General features: G+C 39.5%; 1 protein-coding gene across 5 annotated transcripts in view; it reads right to left on the bottom strand.

The window, feature by feature from the left end:
• CSPP1 (centrosome and spindle pole associated protein 1) overlaps window positions 1-19,968 on the bottom strand; it is a 141,489-nt gene that overhangs the window by 17,244 nt on the left and 104,277 nt on the right. Inside the window, exons 26-28 of one of the 5 annotated variants that reach the window (XM_034763051.1) lie at window positions 19,243-19,383; window positions 12,417-12,463; window positions 6,830-6,893 (exon numbers count right to left, since the gene is read on the bottom strand). In XM_034763051.1, the coding sequence (XP_034618942.1) occupies window positions 6,830-6,893; window positions 12,417-12,463; window positions 19,243-19,383 (252 nt within the window). Of the gene's footprint in view, window positions 1-6,829; window positions 6,894-12,416; window positions 12,464-19,072; window positions 19,384-19,968 lie in introns of those variants that run through there. The other 4 variants (XM_034763047.1, XM_034763050.1, XM_034763049.1 and 1 more) reach the window with 4 other exon arrangements.

The following is a 19,968-nucleotide window of genomic DNA, read 5'->3' as shown; positions in this document are numbered from 1 at the left end:
TCAGGCTCAGTAATGTAAAAAGTCTTAAACTGTAAGCCACAAAATACACTTTGACTAACCAGAGAGATAAGCATCTACTACCCCCTGCCTAAACAGAACCTGTTTAAATCACCTTCTGGTGCCCTGTCTTAACTCACATACCTGTAGAACACAGTTTTCAATATAGACAGTGTGACAAAGTTCCTCCTCTACCTTGGTGGGTCCTGCGCTTATTGGCAGGTCCTGCGCTTATTGGCGGATTTGCTCGCCTCACAGATTCACCATGTGGATCGGGTAACAGCTCAGAGAACCTTCCCCTCTGGTAGAAGCCACAGTCCAGGTCAATTCCTCCTGTGTCTAATCAGGAGTTGGGAGGTTTGGGAGGAACCCGGGCCCACCCTCTAATCCGGGTTCCAGCCCAGGGCCCTGTGGACTGCAGATGTCTAGCGTGCCTCCTGGTACAGCTGCACGACAGCTACACTCCCTGGGCTACTTCCCCAGGGCCTCCTCCCAACACCTTCTTTATTCTCACCACAGGACCTTTTTCCTGGTGTTTGATAATGCTTGCACTACTCAGTCTTCCAGCAATATGTCTTCTCACTCTCAGCTCCTTGTGCCTCTTGCTCCCAGCTCCTCGCATGCATGCCACAAACTGAAGTGAGATCCTTTTTAAACTCAGGTGCCCTAATTAGCTAGCCTGTTCTAATTGATTCTAGCACTTTCTTAATTGGCTCCAGGTGTCTTAATTATCCTGCCTGTCTTAACTGGTTCTAGCAGGTTCCTGATTACACTAGTGCAGCCCCTGCTCTGGTCACTCAGGGAACAGAAAACTACTCATCAAGTGACCAGTAAATTTGCCCTCTACCAGACTCCTGTACCCCACTGGTCTGGGTCTGTCACAACAGATAACTATTTAAATATCATCCATACAGACATCTTGCAATGATTAAGATGACTAATGTGTTACTGGCTGTTAGTAGAGACTTCACATAACATCCTCTGGCTCACTATTATGCAGACATCAGACCCAGGGGATCCCTGTAAACCCCTGTACACCTCTTATGCCCTCTGCCAGTTGGCGCTTTTGGTATTTCTGTTTATAAGGGAGATCTATGGGTGATTGTGTTCCTTAACAACATTCTGTAATCAGGCTTCTTGATCATATCTGAGTTATTAGCCTGATTACATAATAATATGTTAAGTGCCACTTAAGTTAACAAGCCCCCCAAAACTATTCTATCAGGATCAAGTCACAAATGTGTATCCTCTGACTAGTATAGATGTACCCTCAAGTGGTGTTTATGTCCTTCATGTCTTTCTCATGATGGTCCTGTCTTCCTTTAACAACAGTTTTCAATCCCTCCTTTGCTTTGAAACACACAAAGCGTATGAAACTTGTCTCCACTGCCTGTTTCAGGCTCCTGGTTTGCGCCTTTTATGCCCAACAACATAAGTTTGGTATCTGGTGTAGGCCTTGGTAGAGCGCTACGCATGGCTAACAGTACGAACCAAAGGCGGTGAACCAAAATAGGCCTTGTCAGAATTGTAACATCTAAGTATCACCTAACCAAGTAAGCACATTCCTGACCAGAAAGGATGGTACAAGAACACAGACTCCTCATAAAGATAAGGATGAAAATGTCTTGTTCGAACTATAGGGTACAAGGTGGTAACAACATCTGGAATGTAATATGCAACTGGTTTGTAACGGTCAAGGTGTCCATCCCCCCACTCTGAACTTTAGGGTACAGATGTGGGGACCTGCATAAATAACCCCTAAGCTTATTTTTACCAGCTTAGGCAAAACAGTCGCTGCCACCACCAAATATTTAAAAAAAACATTTGAGGGAGAGCCATTTGGAAACTCTGCCTTCCCCCAAATATTTCCCCAGTCCTTATCCCCCCTTTCCTGGCAGGATTTGACTAATTTCCCTCCCCCAAGTCTCTATACCCTTTTTCCTGGGTAGACTCAAGAAAATTCCCCCCACCAATTCCTGGTGAGCCCAGATCCAAAATCCTTGGATCTTAAAACAAGGAAAAATCAATTAGGTTATTAAAAGAAGACTTTTAATTAAAGAAAAAGGGTGAAAGGAATACCTCTGTGAGATTAGAAAGCAAGATGATCTCACAGACAACAGATTCAAAACACAGAGGATTTCCCTCTGGGCAAAACCTTAAAGTTACACAAAAACCTAATTTGATTCTCCCTCTATTTTGCAAAAAGAAATCACAAATAGAAATAAAAGTAATTTAATACATTCCTTCTCTAATTGCTCACTACCCCGTTAGGAGTGGGATGGTTCCTTCTCCCCATCCGGCAAAAGCACCCACAGAACAGACAAAAGGACTGTGTTCCCTCCTCCCAACTTTGAAAGTATTTTGTTCCCTTATTGGTCCTTCTGGTCAGGTGTTAGCTAAGTATTGTGAACTTCTTAACCCTTTACAGGTAAAAGAGGAATTAACCCTTAACTGCCTGTTTATAACAGTAACAATGTATAAAAGGAGAAGTCATAGGAGGGGCATCTTTGTTCTGGCCTAGGAGATGACACTATGTCAAGGGAGACACTACCTTGTTGCAGGCATACCTGAAGTTCTCACAACCTTTTTTAGCATTTTGTAACAGTTTCAAACAACATGGAAAGAAGAATTGAAACAAATAAGTTATGAATGTTTTGCATTACTTTTTGATTTCATAATACTTAGCCAGCTAACTTAAGTCTTAAATAAAAGCCACAAGAGCTCTGTGTAAGATTGATGTTTGTCTCTTTCACCAACAAAAGTTAGTCCAATAGAAGATATTACCTCGTACACCTCGTCTCTCTACCTAAAAATATCATTTAAAAGTCAACCTTAAAAACACCAGTATTCTTGGTGACTATACATAACAATACCATTATTCTTAGTTTCTGAAATATTTCCACAGTATATTGATAAAAATCACATGCTTAACAGAAGAACCGAGAATAGAAGCATTTACTTCACCTCTGCTACTTTAAACATCTTTGGCTCTGAAAGAGGAGGTTACTAACCTGCATGGTCCTTATCTGTATTCCACAGTGAGATTATGCATGCACACCATACGCCTGGAACCAGAGAAATGGAAAGTAGTGTCCTTTGGTCTGTGCATGCGCCCTGGCTCACCTTGTGCCTCTGAGCAAGATGATAAAGGGTGGGGCAGATCGACTGCCTCTCCAGTTCCTTGTCCACCGGGAATCAGAGAAGATCCGAAGCAGAGGGGAAGGAGGGCAGTTAATGGAATACAGATAGGGACCACACATTTCGGAGAACCTTCAGTTACAGGTAAGCAACCTCCTTTTCTTCTTTGAGTGATGGTCCCCATTGTATTGCACTATGGGTGGTTGACAAGCAGTACCTAAGTACGAGGAGGGTACAAGGAGATGGACGATAGAGTTGAGCAGAGAACCACTGTCCTGAAGGAGGCATCAGCAGCAGAGTCATGTCTCAGGGCAGAATGCCTCGCAAACGTGTGAATAGAACATATCCAGATATATGTTGGGAGAGTAACACAGCGGGGCACAGACTATCCAATAAGTTCTTGGACTGCATTGCAAACAACTTTTTATTTCAGAAGGTTGAAAAAGCTACTGGGGGGAAGCTGTTCTAGATTTGATTTTAACAAATAGGGAGGAACGCGTTGAGAATTTGAAAGTAGAAGGCAGCTTGGGTGAAAGTGATCATGAAATCAGAGTTCACAATTCTAAGGAAGAGTAGAAGGGAGTACAGCAAAATAGAGACAATGGATTTCAGGAAGGCGGATTTTGGTAAGCTCAGAGAGCTGACAGGTAAGGTCCCATGGAAATCAAGACTGAGGGGAAAAACAACTGAGGAGAGTTGGCAGTTTTTCAAAGGGACACTATTAAGGGCCCAAAAGCAAGCTATTCCGCTGGGTAGGAAAGATAGAAAATGTGGCAAAAGACCACCTTGGCTTCACCACGAGATCTTGCATGATCTAAAAAATAAAAAGAAGTCATATAAAAAATGGAAACTAGGACAAAATTACAAAGGATGAATATAGGCAAACAACAACACAGGAATGCAGAGGCAAGATTAGAAAGGCAAAGGCATAAAATGAGCTTAAACTAGCTACAGGGATAAAGGGAAACAAGAAGACTTTTTATCAATACATTAGAAGCAAGAGGAAGACCAAGGACAGGGTAGGCCCACTGCTCAGTGAGGAGGGAGAAACAGTAACAGGAAACTTGGAAATGGCAGAGATGCTTAATGACTTCTTTGTTTCAGTCTTCACTGAGAAGTCTGAAGGAATGCCTAACATAGTGAGTGCTAATGGGAGGAAGGGGGTAGGTTTAGAAGATAAAATAAAAAAAGAACAAGTTAAAAATCACTTAGAAAAGTTAGATGCCTGCAAGTCACCAGGGCCTGATGAAATGCATCCTAGAATACTCAAGGAGCTAATAGAGGAGGTATCTGAGCCTCTAGCTATTATCTTTGGAAAATCATGGGAGATCGGACAGATTCCAGAAGACTGGAAAAGGGCAAATATAGTGCCCATCTATAAAAAGGGAAATAAAAACAACCCAGGAAACTACAGACCAGTTAATTTAACTTCTGTGCCAGGGAAGATAATGGAGCAAGTAATTAAGGAAATCACCTGCAAACACTTGGAAGGTGGTAAGGTGATAGGGAATAGCCAGCATGGATTTGTAAAGAACAAATAATGTCAAACCAATTTCTTTGATAGGATAATGAGTCTTGTCGATAAGGGAGAAGCGGTGGATGTGGTATACCTAGACTTTAGTAAGGCATTTGATACGGTCTCGCATGATATTATCAATAAACTAGGCAAATACAACTTAGATGGGGCTACTATAAGGTGGATGCATAACTGGCTGGATAACCGTACTCAGAGTAGTTATTAATGGTTCCCAATCCTGATGGAAAGGTATAACAAGTGGGGTTCCGCAGGGCTCTGTTTTGGGACTGGCTCTGTTCAAAATCTTCATCAACAACTTAGAAATTGGCATAGAAAGTATGCTTATTAAGTTTGCAGATTATATCAAACTGGGAGCAATTTGCCCCAGGCTCCGGGCCCCACGAGTCCTGTCTGAGAACCCCTTTCCTGGCTAGAGGCGCCTCACCCGGCGGCGGTCCGGGTCTTCGGCAGCACTTCAGCGGCGGGGGGCCCTTCAGTCGCTCCAGGTTATCCGTGGCATTTCGTCGGCGGGGGGCTCTTCAGTGCTACCGAAGATGCAGAGCAACTGAAGGACCCGCCGCCAATTCGGAGCGCCACCCGGTAAGTACAAGCACCGCAGCGGGTGACGCCTTTTTTTCGGTCCTCTCCCCTGCTTTGCCCCAGGCCCCCTGAATCCTCTGGGCGGCCTAGAGTACTACATCAGTTCAGAATGGAAGACCTGTAGTTTTAAACTGAATCTGCTGAATGAATTGTTCTGTATCTTGCATAACGGTGTAGACCTCTATCTATGATTATAAAGCATTTGCTGAAGAATTGTCATCTTGCCCTACTCTTGCCAAAGAACTGTGCTACAGAATCTAAGCTCATTTACAATATACACATAAACATACACATGTATACACATTTTAATCATCCTAGTTTTGAAGATCAATCTTCCAAATATAAATCAAGCACAAGCTAATGGAGCTTCATGAAACAATAGCTCAGAACAGCCTCATTCACCTCAATAGGTTACTATGGTCTAGTCTACCTAAAAAATTAGGTTGCTCAGGAGTGTGAAAAATTCACCCCAGTGAGCGACGCAGTTAAAGCAACCTAACCCCGGGTAGAGAGCACTAGCTTGATGGGGAAGCAGATTACCTTCAAGAGCCCCTCCTAACAGTGTAGGTAGGTTCTTCACTTACGCACTATAGTGGTGCACAGCTGCAGGGCCTGATTTTTTTTTAAGTGCAGACCAAGCCCTTTGAAATCTAACAAAAGAATATTTATCTATCAATTTTGTTATGTATTTCACTGATCATTTTAGCAGAAACATCCAGATAACTTGCTTATCCCACAATCTCAAATTGCCTCCCATCGCTCCCCAGGTGCCAAAAGTCCCATTGTCCACTATAACTTGCCAAAACATCCAGGTTCACCTGGACAATTTCAATACAAATATCTGATGTACTGAAAGTTTAAAATGCAGGGAGAGCATAAAATAAATGGAATTTGATAACAAAATAAGCCGTAATATTTAACTCATTTTAAAACTTTAATTCTTTATAAAAATGAAGCTTATGGAGAATTCTCATTCAGTGGCATCACAATGCTGCAGAATCTGGAGACAATGTAATGGAATTTAGGTCCAGCTAGAGATATGGCTCTTATAAAAGACAATGCTAACTTTCAGTCGGGGGAATCAATTTAGTCTGAATGCCCTGTTAATCTTAATTAGTAGTACATATAACAGAGAATGGATTTAGGCTATTTGTTCTGTTTCCATTTCATTTCCATTTCCAACTTCAACCACCAAAGTCTTGTTTGATTGAAGGACAAGTAAGAATTCTTATACGATGTCTAAAATAAAACTGCAAGCTATTATGGCACATTAAGGTCTGAAAATCATTACAGTAAAAATAGAGCTATATAGTACAGCACTGATGAAAAGCAAAGCACAGAAAGGAGGACAAAAAGGAGTAGGTGATTACATTAACATCCGTTTTTTAAGTTAGAGAGGACTTTCCCAACACATGTAATTAGTGCTGACAATTACCAACTCCACTGGAAAAGTCTACTGGTTTGAGACTTTTAAAATAGCAGCATAATCACTTTGTTTGAGAACAACAATACCACCACATCAAATGTCATGTTGAACATAAACATAAATACTGCTAAATATAAGAGGAGTAAACTCACCAATGAACGCACTCTCAGATTCCAATAGTGAATTTTTCAAGAATTCACTGGATTCATTTCTGAACTAAAAAAGTAAAACAGAAGACACTCAGTTCAGCTGTACTAGGTTTTTTTATTTGTTTTGTTTGGTTGGGTTTTTTTTTTTTTTTTTTTTTTTTTTTGGTTGGGTTTTTTTTTTTTTTTTTGCTTTTTGCTTGCTGGTTTGTTTATTAGTATTCTAGTGGTTCTGAAAAGTGCCAGATTGATGGTACTGGAAATTAGAGAAACAAAATGGGTGAGGTAATATCTTTTATTGGACCAACTTTTGTTGGTAAGAGATACAAGCTTTTGAGCGACACAGAGCGGCTAATGGGAGTTTTGCGACGGACTTCTCCTGGTGAGGGAGGAGCAATTACGTGACCCTTGGGGTAAATTTGATGTCTGTTGTGTGTGTGTTTGTTTGTTGTGGTGCTTGCTGCTGGACTGAAATATACCATGTGGTCTGTTTGTTTGGGGACAGTGTGCTGAACGTGTGGGTGCTGAGCCAAGCAGCCTGATAGGCAAGGCTGAGAGCTTATTAACAGGGCTTTGATCCCTACGCCCTTCAGCATTCATCAGCCCTTAACCAGGGGGCGGGGCTACTCAGGAAGACCAGGGCTTTAAAAAACCCGATCCTAAGCAACCAGAGGAGCTAGAGAACAGGAGCAGCTAATGGGAGTTTTGTGAGGGAGTTGAGAAGGGGAGTGGGAGAGTGGGGGGCTAGATACACATAACATTCCTTAAACTTCTTTAAACGTAAGCCACACACAAAAAAACCCTGATAAAAACAAAACCTCAACAAAGGAACCAACTTCAGGAGTAAAAAGATAATGTAGGCAGAAGTCCACCAACAGATTGGGGGCTACCCAGTTTATTGCCCCCAACACAGCATGTCTGATTACCTGCCCAATAGGCAGGTGGCGTATGTGTGCATTCAGTGCAAGTAGCTCCTGGCTCTCAAAGACCGTGTAAAGGCTTTGAAGGCCAGGGTGTCTGAGCTGGAGGAGCTAAGGGAGACAGATAGGTAACATAGATGAGACTTTCCGGGACACAGGAGAATGGTCCCACCCCCTGTCTGACAGCCTCTGTGCTGTTGAGGAGGATGAAAACCTCAAGGAAGGAGAGCATCCAACTGGAGCAGAGGGAAACGATCCCATAATTGGGACCCTCCTTCCAGACAATGTTGTGGTATCCTCTCGCACTGAGGATACCTCTCTGGGGGAGGGAACTCCAGTTATTAGGAAAAGACAAGTATTAGTAATGGGCGATTTGATCATTAGAAATATAGATAGCTGGGTTTGCGATGATCGGGAGAACCACATGGTGACTTGCCTGCCTGATAAGAAGGCTATGGATCTCTCGAGACATCTAGACAGACTTATGTGTAGTGCTGGAGAGGAACCGGTGGTCATGGTACATGTAGGTACCAATGACATAGGGAGGGATAGGAGAGAAGTCCTGGAGGCCAAATTTAGGCTGCCAGGTAAGAGATTGAAGTCCAGGACCTCCATGGTAGCATTCTCTGAAATGCTCCCAGTTCCACGCGCAGGGACAGTTAAACAGGCAGAACTGCAGGGTCTCAATGCGTGGATGAGACGATGGTGTAGGGAGGAGGGGTTTCGATTTATTAGGAACTGGGGAGACTTTTGGGAAAGGGGGAGCCTATACAGGAAGAATGGGTTCCACCCAAACCAAAATGGAACCAGATTTCTAGCACTTAAAATTTAAAAGACTGTAGAGCAGTTTTTAAACTAAGGGCTGGTGGAAAGCCGACATGTGCAGAGGAGGACATGGTTCGGACAGAGACATTCCTTACAGGAGGATCTATTAATGGAGATTCCCTATGTCCTAATAAGGAGAAAAGGATGGATGATGATAAAATACTGGTAGGATCTGATGAGAAACAGTCAAATGAAAAAAAGTCTCATTCAATGCCATCATGTAATGGGAGACAGCTAAAAAGTGACAAGCTTTTCAAGTGCTTCTATACTAATGCTAGAAGTCTAAATAATAAGATGGGTGAACTAGAGTGCCTCATATTATGTGAGGATATACATATAATAGGCAACACAGGTCGTGCTGGTTGGGGAGTGGCACTATATGTGAAAGAAACCATAGAATCAAATGAAGTAAAAATCTTAAATGAACCAAACTATACCATAGAATCTCTATGGATAGTAATTCCATGCTCGAATAATAATATAGCAGTAGGACATATTACCGATCACCTGACCAGGATGGTGATAGTGACTGTGAAATGCTCAGGGAGATTAGACAGGCTATTAAAATAAAAAAAATCAATAATAGTGGGGGATTTGAACTATCCCCATATTGCCTGGGTACATACCACCTCAAGACAGAATGGAGAGATAAAGTTTCTTGACACCTTAAATGACTGCTTCTTGAAGGAGCTAGTCCTTGAACCCACAACAGGAGAGGCGATTCTTGATTTAGTCCTAAGTGGAACACAGGATCAAGTCCAAGAGTTGAATATAGCTGGACCACTTGGTAACAGTGACTACAATATAACTAAATTTAACATCCCTGTGGCAGGGAAAACACCACAGTGGCCCAACACCGTAGCACTTAATTTCAGAAAGGGGAACTACACAGAAATTAGTAGGGAAGTTAAACAGAAATTAAAAGGTACAGCACCAAAAGTAAAATCCCTGCAAGCTGCATGGTTACTTTAAAAAGACACCATAATAGAGGCTCAACTTAAATGTATACCCCAAATTAAAAAACATAGTGAGAGAACCAAAAAAGAGCCACCGGCTTGAGGGTGGAGGTTGACAGCTCACGACCCCCACGTAATAACCTCAAGATCTCCTGAGGGGTCACGACCCCGTTTGAGAAACCTTAAGTAGTTATTAACGCACATATTCTAAGGGATCACTCATGGTGAAGTGGCCCCTTAACATAGCTGTAGTCATAGGACAAAAAGGGGGGGTTGTGAGTTACAGATTGTTGTAATAAGCAATAAATCCAGTGTCTTTATTAAGGGCAGGTCTACACTTAAAACACTGTATCGGTGCAGCTGTGCCATTATAGCACTTAAATGAAGATGTTCCTACACCAATGGGAGAGATTCTCCTGTTGGAATAGTTAATGCACCTCCCTGAGAGGCAGTAGCTATGTTGACTGCAGAAGCTCTATCTACAATAGGGTTTAGGTTGGTATAACGTCGCTGCTCCGGGGTGTGGATTTATCACCCCCCTGAACGAAGTAATTATTCCAATATAAGCCTGTAGAATAGACCTGGCATCTAGCAAAGTTATGAAGTTAAGCTCCCAGGCTCGACTTTTGAAACCGTTGTCCAGGTTTCTTTGGAGGATGAGGACTGACTAGTCAGATATAAAGGGATCGCTTTGTGAAAAGTGTTCACCCACAGGTGTTTCTGTCTTCTGTCATTTTCCTGTTCATTCGAGAGCATAGTGATTTCCTGGTTTCACCCTCATAGTAGTTAGTGCATTGGAAACCTGCACAACACTTTCAAAAGATAAGCCTGGGAGCTTAAATTCTTAACTTTGTTAAACACTACAAATCATTGTCTTAATAAAGACATTGGATTTACAGCTTATTACAACAATCTGTACCCTACTAACACCCCTTTTTGTCCTATGAGTACAAGATTGTTAACGGACCACTTCATCTTGAATGGTCCCTTAGCATATATGCTAACTACTTATGCTAAACTATCTGTTTGACCTTGTATTTAGCTGTGACACTCTCAGTACCTTTCCCAGATGTGAAGAAGAGCTCTGTGTAGCTTGAAAGCTTGTCTCTCTCACCATCAAAAGTTGGTCCAATAAAAAATATTACCTCATTCACCTTGTCTCTCTAATATCCTGGGACTGACACAGCTAGAACAACACTGAACAGTACTGGAAATTTACAGTCTTCTTTATATCTACAAAACAGTGCAGTGCTCTCAAATGGGCTTCAGTCCTGTTCTATTGGCAAAAATAATAGGATTAAAGATACTTGAGACTTTCCTTAACAATTCATACTTTGGACATTTTCCACAACAATCCTCTCTATTAAAACTGTCTACATGGGTGTCAGTTGTGACTGTTCTTTGTGTAACATGAACCCATGTTCATTAGGAATTAAACCCAGACTGGCAATTTACTTCACGTAAGATACTGAATATCCTTCATGACTTTTGGATTGTATTCAAAGTAGTGATCTAGACAAGAAAGATTCAAAATCCTTTACTAATCCCCTGTGACATCAAGTCCTTGATAGTACTGAGTTCAAAAAATGTACTTTTATGCAACTGTAACATAGCCTAAAGAAGAACAGGAGTACTTGTGGCACCTTAGAGATTAACAAATTTATTAGAGCATAAGCTTTCGTGGCCTACAGCCCACTTCTTCGGATGCATATAGAATGGAACATATATTGAGGAGATATATATACACACATACAGAGAGCATAAACAGGTGGGAGTTGTCTTACAACTGTTGTTGTTGTTGTTGGTAAGACAACTCCCACCTGTTTATGCTCTCTGTATGTGTGTATATATATCTCCTCAATATATGTTCCATTCTATATGCATCCGAAGAAGTGGGCTGTAGTCCACGAAAGCTTATGCTCTAATAAATTTGTTAGTCTCTAAGGTGCCACAAGTACTACTGTTCTTCTTTTTGCGGATACAGACTAACACAGCTGCTACTCTGAAACCCAACATAGCTTAGTATTTGTTATTATGCTATCCTTATTACATACTTTAAAGGTTTAACTTGTAATAAACAACATGGCGGCAACTGCAACAATTTATTACAGAATTGGTTTTGTAAAGGGATTTCTCTGTGTTGAGAATCACTATAATGTCTATCAATTTTGAGTTCAAAGAGGAAAGAGACAATGGAAACTGAAAATTTACTGCAAATCAACCCTCCAAAGGAAAATTTCAGGGAGTTATTTACAACCAAAGTTTACTAACATTATGCTGAATACATAACTGCTCTATTAGCTATGCATCATGAGACAATGCAAGGATAATAGTTTAAGTGACATTCTAAGTGCCTGATTCTTCATTGCACTTCTTGTGGCCAGTGTGAATTAGTGGAGAATTGGAATTTGATAGCACTTTATTCAGTTCTTTTCACTGAACCAGGAAAAAAAAAAGTGCCTGATTTTTTTACTGCCTTGCACCTTTAGTCATATATAACTGTGTAAAGTTCTACCAAATTAGCATTCTCCACTAACTCACACTAGGTACAGTATTCTACTCCTAACTTTGCACAGATGTACGTGACTATACCAAGTAAAAGGCAGTGAAGAATCCAGCCATATGTATATATTAAGATATACAGCCATGGAGCTTATTTCCTGCCTCAGCAAAGAGCCCTGAATAAAGTATCCTATTTGTTATTCCTCTAGCTTGCCAGTTATCCAGACAGATTGCAAGCTTAGTTAAATTTAGTTTCCTATTTCAATAGTACTCTAATGTACACTCCGTCCAAAATTAACATAACTACAAGCCACAACACTCTGCACATTTGAACAAAATGAAAACAGCATATTGGGGAGAGGAGGGAAGGGGAGCTCAGTTTCTTCTTACCAGTCCCATGTTTCGTGGGTTAAAGTCAGGAACAGAATCATCATAGTCTATAGTAGCCATCACAGCCCAGGGAGGAAAAAAAAGTAATGGACATAAACACTGATTATACAAGAACATATTTAAACATTTTAGCAAAATATTGTTACACAAATATGGACACCACAATGAATCACTCCTTATTAAAGTCTTATCTTTACAGTCATATTCACTGTATTAATAAATAAACTGGGAATATTTTGATGCAAAATTTGCTTTAGCTGTCTTAATATTAATTTAAGTGTCACTAGATGGACCTAATGTAAATATTCAAACTGCTATTGAAGGAAATCTGGTATTGTTACAAATACACAACATTCCCCCCAAATGTGTATTCACAAGTCTCTCCCAATGAAGAACAAAATGTAATATATTTGCATATCAAAACTATATTTCTAAGTGGCAAAACAAATTAATACCAACTTGTTTATTTCTTGGCTTTGTGCAAGACAGCTGTTGAATTTAAATACACTTAAGGATTATTATAGGAATGTCCAAACTAACCAGTTTTTGTACTTACTAACAAGATTTTTAAATGTATTCAAGGTTAATCTGATGATATTAGCATTAGAAGTTATATTGTATCAACTTCTGGAAACACACCTACTTTCTGCTGCAGAAATCTTTATTTGGTAACTAAAGAGCAAATTTACACTGGGTTCCTCAGAGCAGATTCTGACAACCCTGGTAGTAACAATCAATGTGACCTTCCTATTATAGAGCATCAAAACGGACAATACGGAAAGTAACTAACCTTTGGGGAGGCAGCTTGGTTTAGAGGATAGGGCAAATGAACCAGGACCAAGAAACCTGCTCTCTGGTCTTAGGCAAGTCACTTCACCTCTCTATGTCTCTGTTATCCCTCCCAACCTTTGCCTGACTTGTCTATTTAAACAGTAAGTTCTTTAGAGTAGGGAATGGCTTTCACTATGTTTGTCCATCGCCTGACAGAGGGGCAGTGATCTTGGTTGGGACTTCTTGGTATTACTGTAATACATATAATAAACAACAACTAATCACGTAGCTGGTAAGAAGTACTGTTTCTTACCACAAGAACTGCATACTGTCTTCATTTAATGCAATTACGGTAGTGTTATTGAGAGAATACACCATTTAATATAATTTTCATAAAATAATAACTTTTTACTTAGCCAGCTTGTTTTAGATATGGTATATTTTTGGTTTTAAGCTCAAAAATTTGGAATTTTATACACGCCCATAAGTACAGAACCTGCTGCAGAACATTATTTAAAACTGTATTATTTGCTGCATGGGTGCCATGGAGTAACTCATCTCCCTGCCAAGTTCTTCTCTATAAAGTCATGTTTGGTGGCTTTAAATTTCATATGGAAACTTATGACAATATCAGGTGTTCAAAAACGATTCAGTTAAGCTATTAACTATTTTAAAATTACAATACATGGCACACCATCCCTGAACTGATCTGTAAGGCTACTCACCCCTCCCTCCGACAAATCTTTTCTCAAACATCACTTGTAACCATGATGCCTACAATTATTCAGGAAACATGATGGCTAAGCTGAGGACAGTTGGAAAAGTTGATATTTATAAAAAAAAAAAAAAAAAAAAAAGAAAAGAAAACCCAAACATTCATATAACAGGAGGTTACTTAACTGTAACTGAAGGCTCTTTCAGATGTGTGGTCCCTATCTGTATTCCATACATGGGTATGCATGCACAACAAGGCTGGAAATTCTTCAAAGCAGTGTCTGTTGGTCCACATATGTGCAGTAGCTCTTCTCGTGGTCCCAACTGAGGGTATAAGAGGCAGTGTGGGTGGATGCCTCTCCAGTTCCCCTTCTTACCGCAAATCCAATAGAAAAAGAGGTGACAGAAGGCAGGTAGTGGAATACAGCTAGGGACCACACATCTTGAAGAATCTCCAGTTACAGTAAGTAACCTCCACTTCTTCGAGTGCTGATCGCTATGTGTATTCCACATGTGGGTGATTGGCAAGCAGTGGGAGGATATGGCTTGCCCATGATATCTCTCTCCTGTAGCAATAAAATGTCTTGGTGATTTCCTAATGGGTTTGGTTCCTTGCAGGTAGAATGCCAGGGCATGCTGAATATTGATGGAGTGAAGTCTCTTATCTTCAGAGGAAAAGCAAGGTTTTGGAAAAAATACAGGTATTTTGTTTGATTGATATGGAACTCAGAGACAATCTCACTGTCTCTTACACTCTTAATCGGGAGCACGAGAAGAGCTACAGAACATGTGCAGGCCAAAAGACATTGCGCATGAGTACCCATGTGTGGAATGCACATAGGAAATGGTACTCAAAGAAGAACAGTGTATTTAGGTATACAGAAATTGTAAATATTTAATAGTCTTCCTCTACCCTGCTCTTGCTGTATTGTTTGTCTTCTCACAGACAAGTTTCCGGGCAAGAACCTTGTCTAACTCTGGGTCTGTATACCACCTACCACAACAAGGCTCTGATCTTAACCCGGGCTCCTCTGGGCACTACTATAATACACATAAGAAGAAGAATGATGTTTAAAGCCTTAAAACTACATCTTACACAAATCTTTTAATTAAAATCAGTGTCTGCAGCATTCCCATTAACAAGTGCAAATAAAATATAAAAAATTAAATTAAAATATGCTAATCATATAGCTCAAGCAAAGGAATCCATCTCTAAGTTAATTCTGCACCCTGAATTGGCAATTCAAATAGAAAGTTAACCTTCCAAGATGTGCCAAAGGACTCAAATTAGTGTATTATTCTGTTATAATAAAGATGATTTCCACTTCTATAATATTAATATTTTTGTTTTCTTGCCCCACTCTTCATAAATGAAATAAATATGTTTTACTTATCTAAAATAAATTGGTGAATTAAAAAAAGATGTAGGATCTTAATGGATAGCCATACTCAATATTCTATTAGTCATCAGGATTAAACTTAAACTTCAGGGCTTTAAAATCTATCTAATCTGAATAGCTACTATATAAAAATAGCCAAATGGAACTTAGGAGTAATAAAGGAATTCTTAGACCAAAAACTTGGGTAAGTTGGAGTTAATGTTCACAAAGCACTGTTAAATGAATGGGGAAAAAAAGTTGGACTATTAACATCTCAAATATTAGAAAGCCAGGACATTGTAACTTAAGGTTAAACTTTAAAAAGAATGAGACTAAGTATAAAAAGTCACAAACAGCCTTAAACTTGTCCATTATTCACTCAGCTCTCCTGTTTGTATGACACTAGTAAGAAGGGAAAGGAAAACAATTAAAAGCAGGAAAGAGATTGCAAAATGACAAAAATTGCCAAGAGTCAGGGGCAAGTGTAGTATTTGAAACTACTTTTGTCATATGTTTAGAAATGTGTTAGTTTCTAAAGTTACGATGCAGCTAACATTTAAAATGTTTCTCTTATTTAAAAACCTAGGGAAAATACAGTAATAAATGTTTATATAAAGAAGAGGGGAGGAATAGCTCAGTGGTTTAAGCATTAGCTCGCTAAACCCAGGTTTGTGAGCTCAATCCTTGAGGAGGCCATTTAGGGATCTGGGGCAAAAATTGGTCCTGCTAGTGAAGTCAGGGGACTGGACTCAATGACCTTTCAAGGTCCCTTCCAGTTCTATGAGATGGGTATATCTCCATTTATTTATAAGAGTTGCATCAGCCACATATTTTTTTATTGTTGCTCCCCCAACAATGTTAGCAGAATCTCTAAAATTACTGTCTTTGCCTCTAGAGCCAACAGCAGTGTAATTTTCATACTATATATTTATATCACTCATTTCTTTTTCCCTTGAATGAGACAACAAGAAAAGCGTCTGATCCATTTTCACTCGAGAAAAAGGAGTTGAATTTGACTCTGAGGAAGGTTAATTGGAAAATTAACAGAGAAAAGGCAAAGAGCACATATTTCTCTTGTCCAGAACTACAGAGTAGGAGTGACAGTAACAGACTATAAGTAAGTGTAAAATAGAAGATGGACAATGAAAGTCACAAGACAAAGGAGGACAAAGAATTGGTGGGCTTTGGTTTTCTCCATTCTCCGTGAGCTAAGATCAAGTGCAGTAGAGCACTTCACCGGCCACCCGCAGTACCCAGAAGCGTGAGCCAGAGTGACATCGTTCTTTCACTACGAGAAAGGGACCAAGAGACTTTCTCCATTGGATCATATGAACTGGAACCATAAACTCCCTGAACACTAAATCTCACCAAATGAGGGTCAATCCATTCTAAAAAAAAAAAAAAAAAAGGACCATGAAGCAGCTTAAAAATAAAGAGATTTCCCAGAATTGTTCTCAGGGTTCAGTTACTTGTCTGCCAATCTAAACTGCCCTGGAAAAGGGAACATCTGGCTTTGTTCAGATTAATGTTATTTAAAACTACATTATCCATTCAGAATTGGCAAGAGATGAAATTGACAATCTGTACTCAAATTAATGGAATGAGTCAAAATTGTCTTTCATAGCTGGCAAAGCACACTCCTCCAGATAAATCAGAGCCTTCTCAAAGGCAATGTGGCCTGTTAATCAGAAACTTAATCTGATTGGGAAAATATTACAGTTCAAAAGATCCCTGCTCCAAGAAGGTCACAATTTAAGACACGAAGTGTATTTTTATATACGTTTGTTTTTTATATACTGTATATAAAAGTTATAGTGTACATGAACACCAGAAAAGCCTGTCACAGAAAGAACAAACCCAAGAAATATTCATCATCTTCCTCATTAATGCATAACATATTTTTAGCTTATCTCGCAATAAACACAACTTTTGTCCTTCAGGACCAATTTGGTCACCCTTAGTCATATTGGGATGACTTGTAGAGTAAGATACTATCCAGGTTTCCTAGGACAGTTGCAAAAGAACTATTTTTCCCCAACAAAAGCAACAAGTGGCAGGAATACTAAAGCCTTTACTAGCATTTATTCCAAACTTTTAGCAACTGGCACTGTAGGTCAGCAAGAAATTCCAAATTGCAATTTTTATGAGAAGGGCTTCTCCCCAGGAGCTGAGCTGGACAAGTTTGGGCAGATAGATAAGTAACAGCTTGCCTGTGATAATGCGCCTTGCATTCCAGAATCTGAGCATTCTTTACAACAAAAAGTCTCTAGTTTTTATGGTGGCAAAATAACCTCCAAAACTGTGAAGCAAATGCCATTATGTCTACCTGAGTCTTCAGAGATCCTGAAACAACAGGTCTGGCAGAGGTGAGAACTGCTCCATTCACCTGAATGGACATTTTCTCTGAACATTCATTTCTATCAGTAATATCAATAATGTTAACTAACTAAAATATGTAAGAAAGATGACATTTAGATGATGTCACTGAATCCACAGTATGAAACAAAGAGTGATTATTATGTTATGATGACCTGTATCCAGTCTACTGCAGGCATTTCTGGCATTCTGGCATTTCAAGTGAGTTGAGATTTGGTGTAGATGCAGAATTTGTGAGATTACTACTTGTTTTTCAGGTAGGGTCTTCTTCCCTCTTTCACGAAGGCTGTAGCCTCAAAACTACCACCATGCAGGAAATAAAGTCTATACTAATTTAGTCTTTCTAGCTGTATGTATCTAGCGATCTGAGGGCATTCTATAGTGCCCCTCAGTGTAGTATTTAATTGCTTCCCAAGTCAATTAGATCTGTATAGCAAAGCTTCTAGTGTACTTCATAGGTCTTTTGCTCTTCTCCCTTCTCTGTTAGAGGAAGGTCTGATCGGGATCTCTTTTGTTTTTATCTGTTTCTCTTGTTCTTTCTTTTTCCCAATTAACCAAGTTATGCTGAGGAGGATTTTGCAACATTGCCTGAAAGTGGTCAGACCCTGAAAGCTCATTCCACAGCTAAAATTTCTCAGAGTACAATTTGACTTCAATTCTCATGTGCTTTGTCAACTGCATTTTTACAGAGAAGGTCAACTGTTTTAGGGCATCATGGAATGGAGAAGTGGTCACTTATGAAGCTGCATCCTAACCCACTGATGGCTTTGAAGATAAGACCCAAGGTACTGAAATGGCAGACGATTGGTTCAAAGACATTTTGTATTATTGCATACAGAAAATGAATGAAAGTGAAAAAGTTAATTTACCTAACAAGAAACAGAGACAAATCCTCCATTGAATTTCAATGGCGTTATGACAATTAACACCAGCTAAGGACCTGCCCCACTGTCTTCAATACTCCAAAAGGGGATCTGCAGTGTAAGGCTGGTTTTGAGACTGAAAACAGCAGAACTTTGTCTTCACTATTCCTCAGCATATTTCTTGTTCAAAAGTCAGAGACACATTATTAGCTATACTAACTTCAGTCTAAATAATTCTTGGTTTCCAAACTATCTGTGATGAGTGTGGCAGGATTGTTGCCTTGCAGAACTAATCTGCTAATGACTGAAGACCATCTTCAGTCACTTCTGTCAAACTCATCTTCCAGAAAGGGAAGCTATTTACGACTCTTTAGATTTTAAGAAACAGGAACTGCCCTAAACTTCTGCTATATTTTTTAAAATAATCATGAAATCACAATAAAATTACTCCCAAAGAACCAAGGGGAAGCATGCACTCTAACAATGGAAGTGCAGATAGACAGACTGGCTTTTTCTTTATTATGTAGTATTAAAATATATAGAACTTCAACAGTAGCTTTACCTTTCTGTTTTCCAACAAATTATTGTGAACCTGCATGCATTCTTCAGAGCAAGCCAATAAGTTAAAGGAAATTTAAAACTATAATTGAGGATTATTACAGTTATATCAAAAACAAAGCCAATAAAAATACATTTCATTCTCTCAAGTCACTCTTTTCTTACCTTCTGCATCCCTCCTCATTTTCATTCTGTTGAGTTTCTTCCGCTGCGCTCTTAGCAATGCCTGCTGTTGAATATCTAAGGTTTGATCATCTTTTGGGGGGTCGGGGTACATATATCTCAAGTCTGCTCGTGTTTCTGAATCTGTTGCATAGATTGTGAATTTTAAATTTCATCACAACACTATTTCAGAAACATTTACTTCAAAAATGTGAACTACATGCATTTAAAAGCACTAGGACTATCAAAACTAATAATGGCAAAAAAAGTGGATGTTTGTAATAATATGTTAAAATGCCACTTCATAAAAATAATTTATAGATGGCGGTAAAGTGTATCAAATGAAAAAAAATAACTAAGCAACTTCAATTTGCCAGAAAACAAACAAACCCAAAGACCGTAACAATGTATAAATACCTGGGATGGTTAGTAGTGGTTGGATTAGGAGTTTCAATGATTCTATGGTAATGACAACAACTAAATTAAAGGGTTGACACAGTGAATTTTGATTGTGGTGATACTTCTTTTGGTTAATAAGAAAGCACAGATATGTCAGGTGTAAACTGCTGTCAGACACTGAGGGTGGGATTTCAAAAGTGCCTAAATTATTTAAGAGCACAAATCCTGTAGACTTTCACTGGGACTTGGGCTCCAAAGCCACTTTGGGATTTTCAAAAACACCTCTCAGCACCTTTATGAGAATGGATCATTGCACACACAAGTGCATTA

The sequence above is a fragment of the Trachemys scripta genome, chromosome 2, assembly GCF_013100865.1.
Source record: "Trachemys scripta elegans isolate TJP31775 chromosome 2, CAS_Tse_1.0, whole genome shotgun sequence".
NCBI classification, from domain to species: domain Eukaryota; kingdom Metazoa; phylum Chordata; order Testudines; family Emydidae; genus Trachemys; species Trachemys scripta.
Note: the sequence above shows the minus strand (reverse complement) of the source record. Positions and strands in the feature narration are given on the sequence as shown.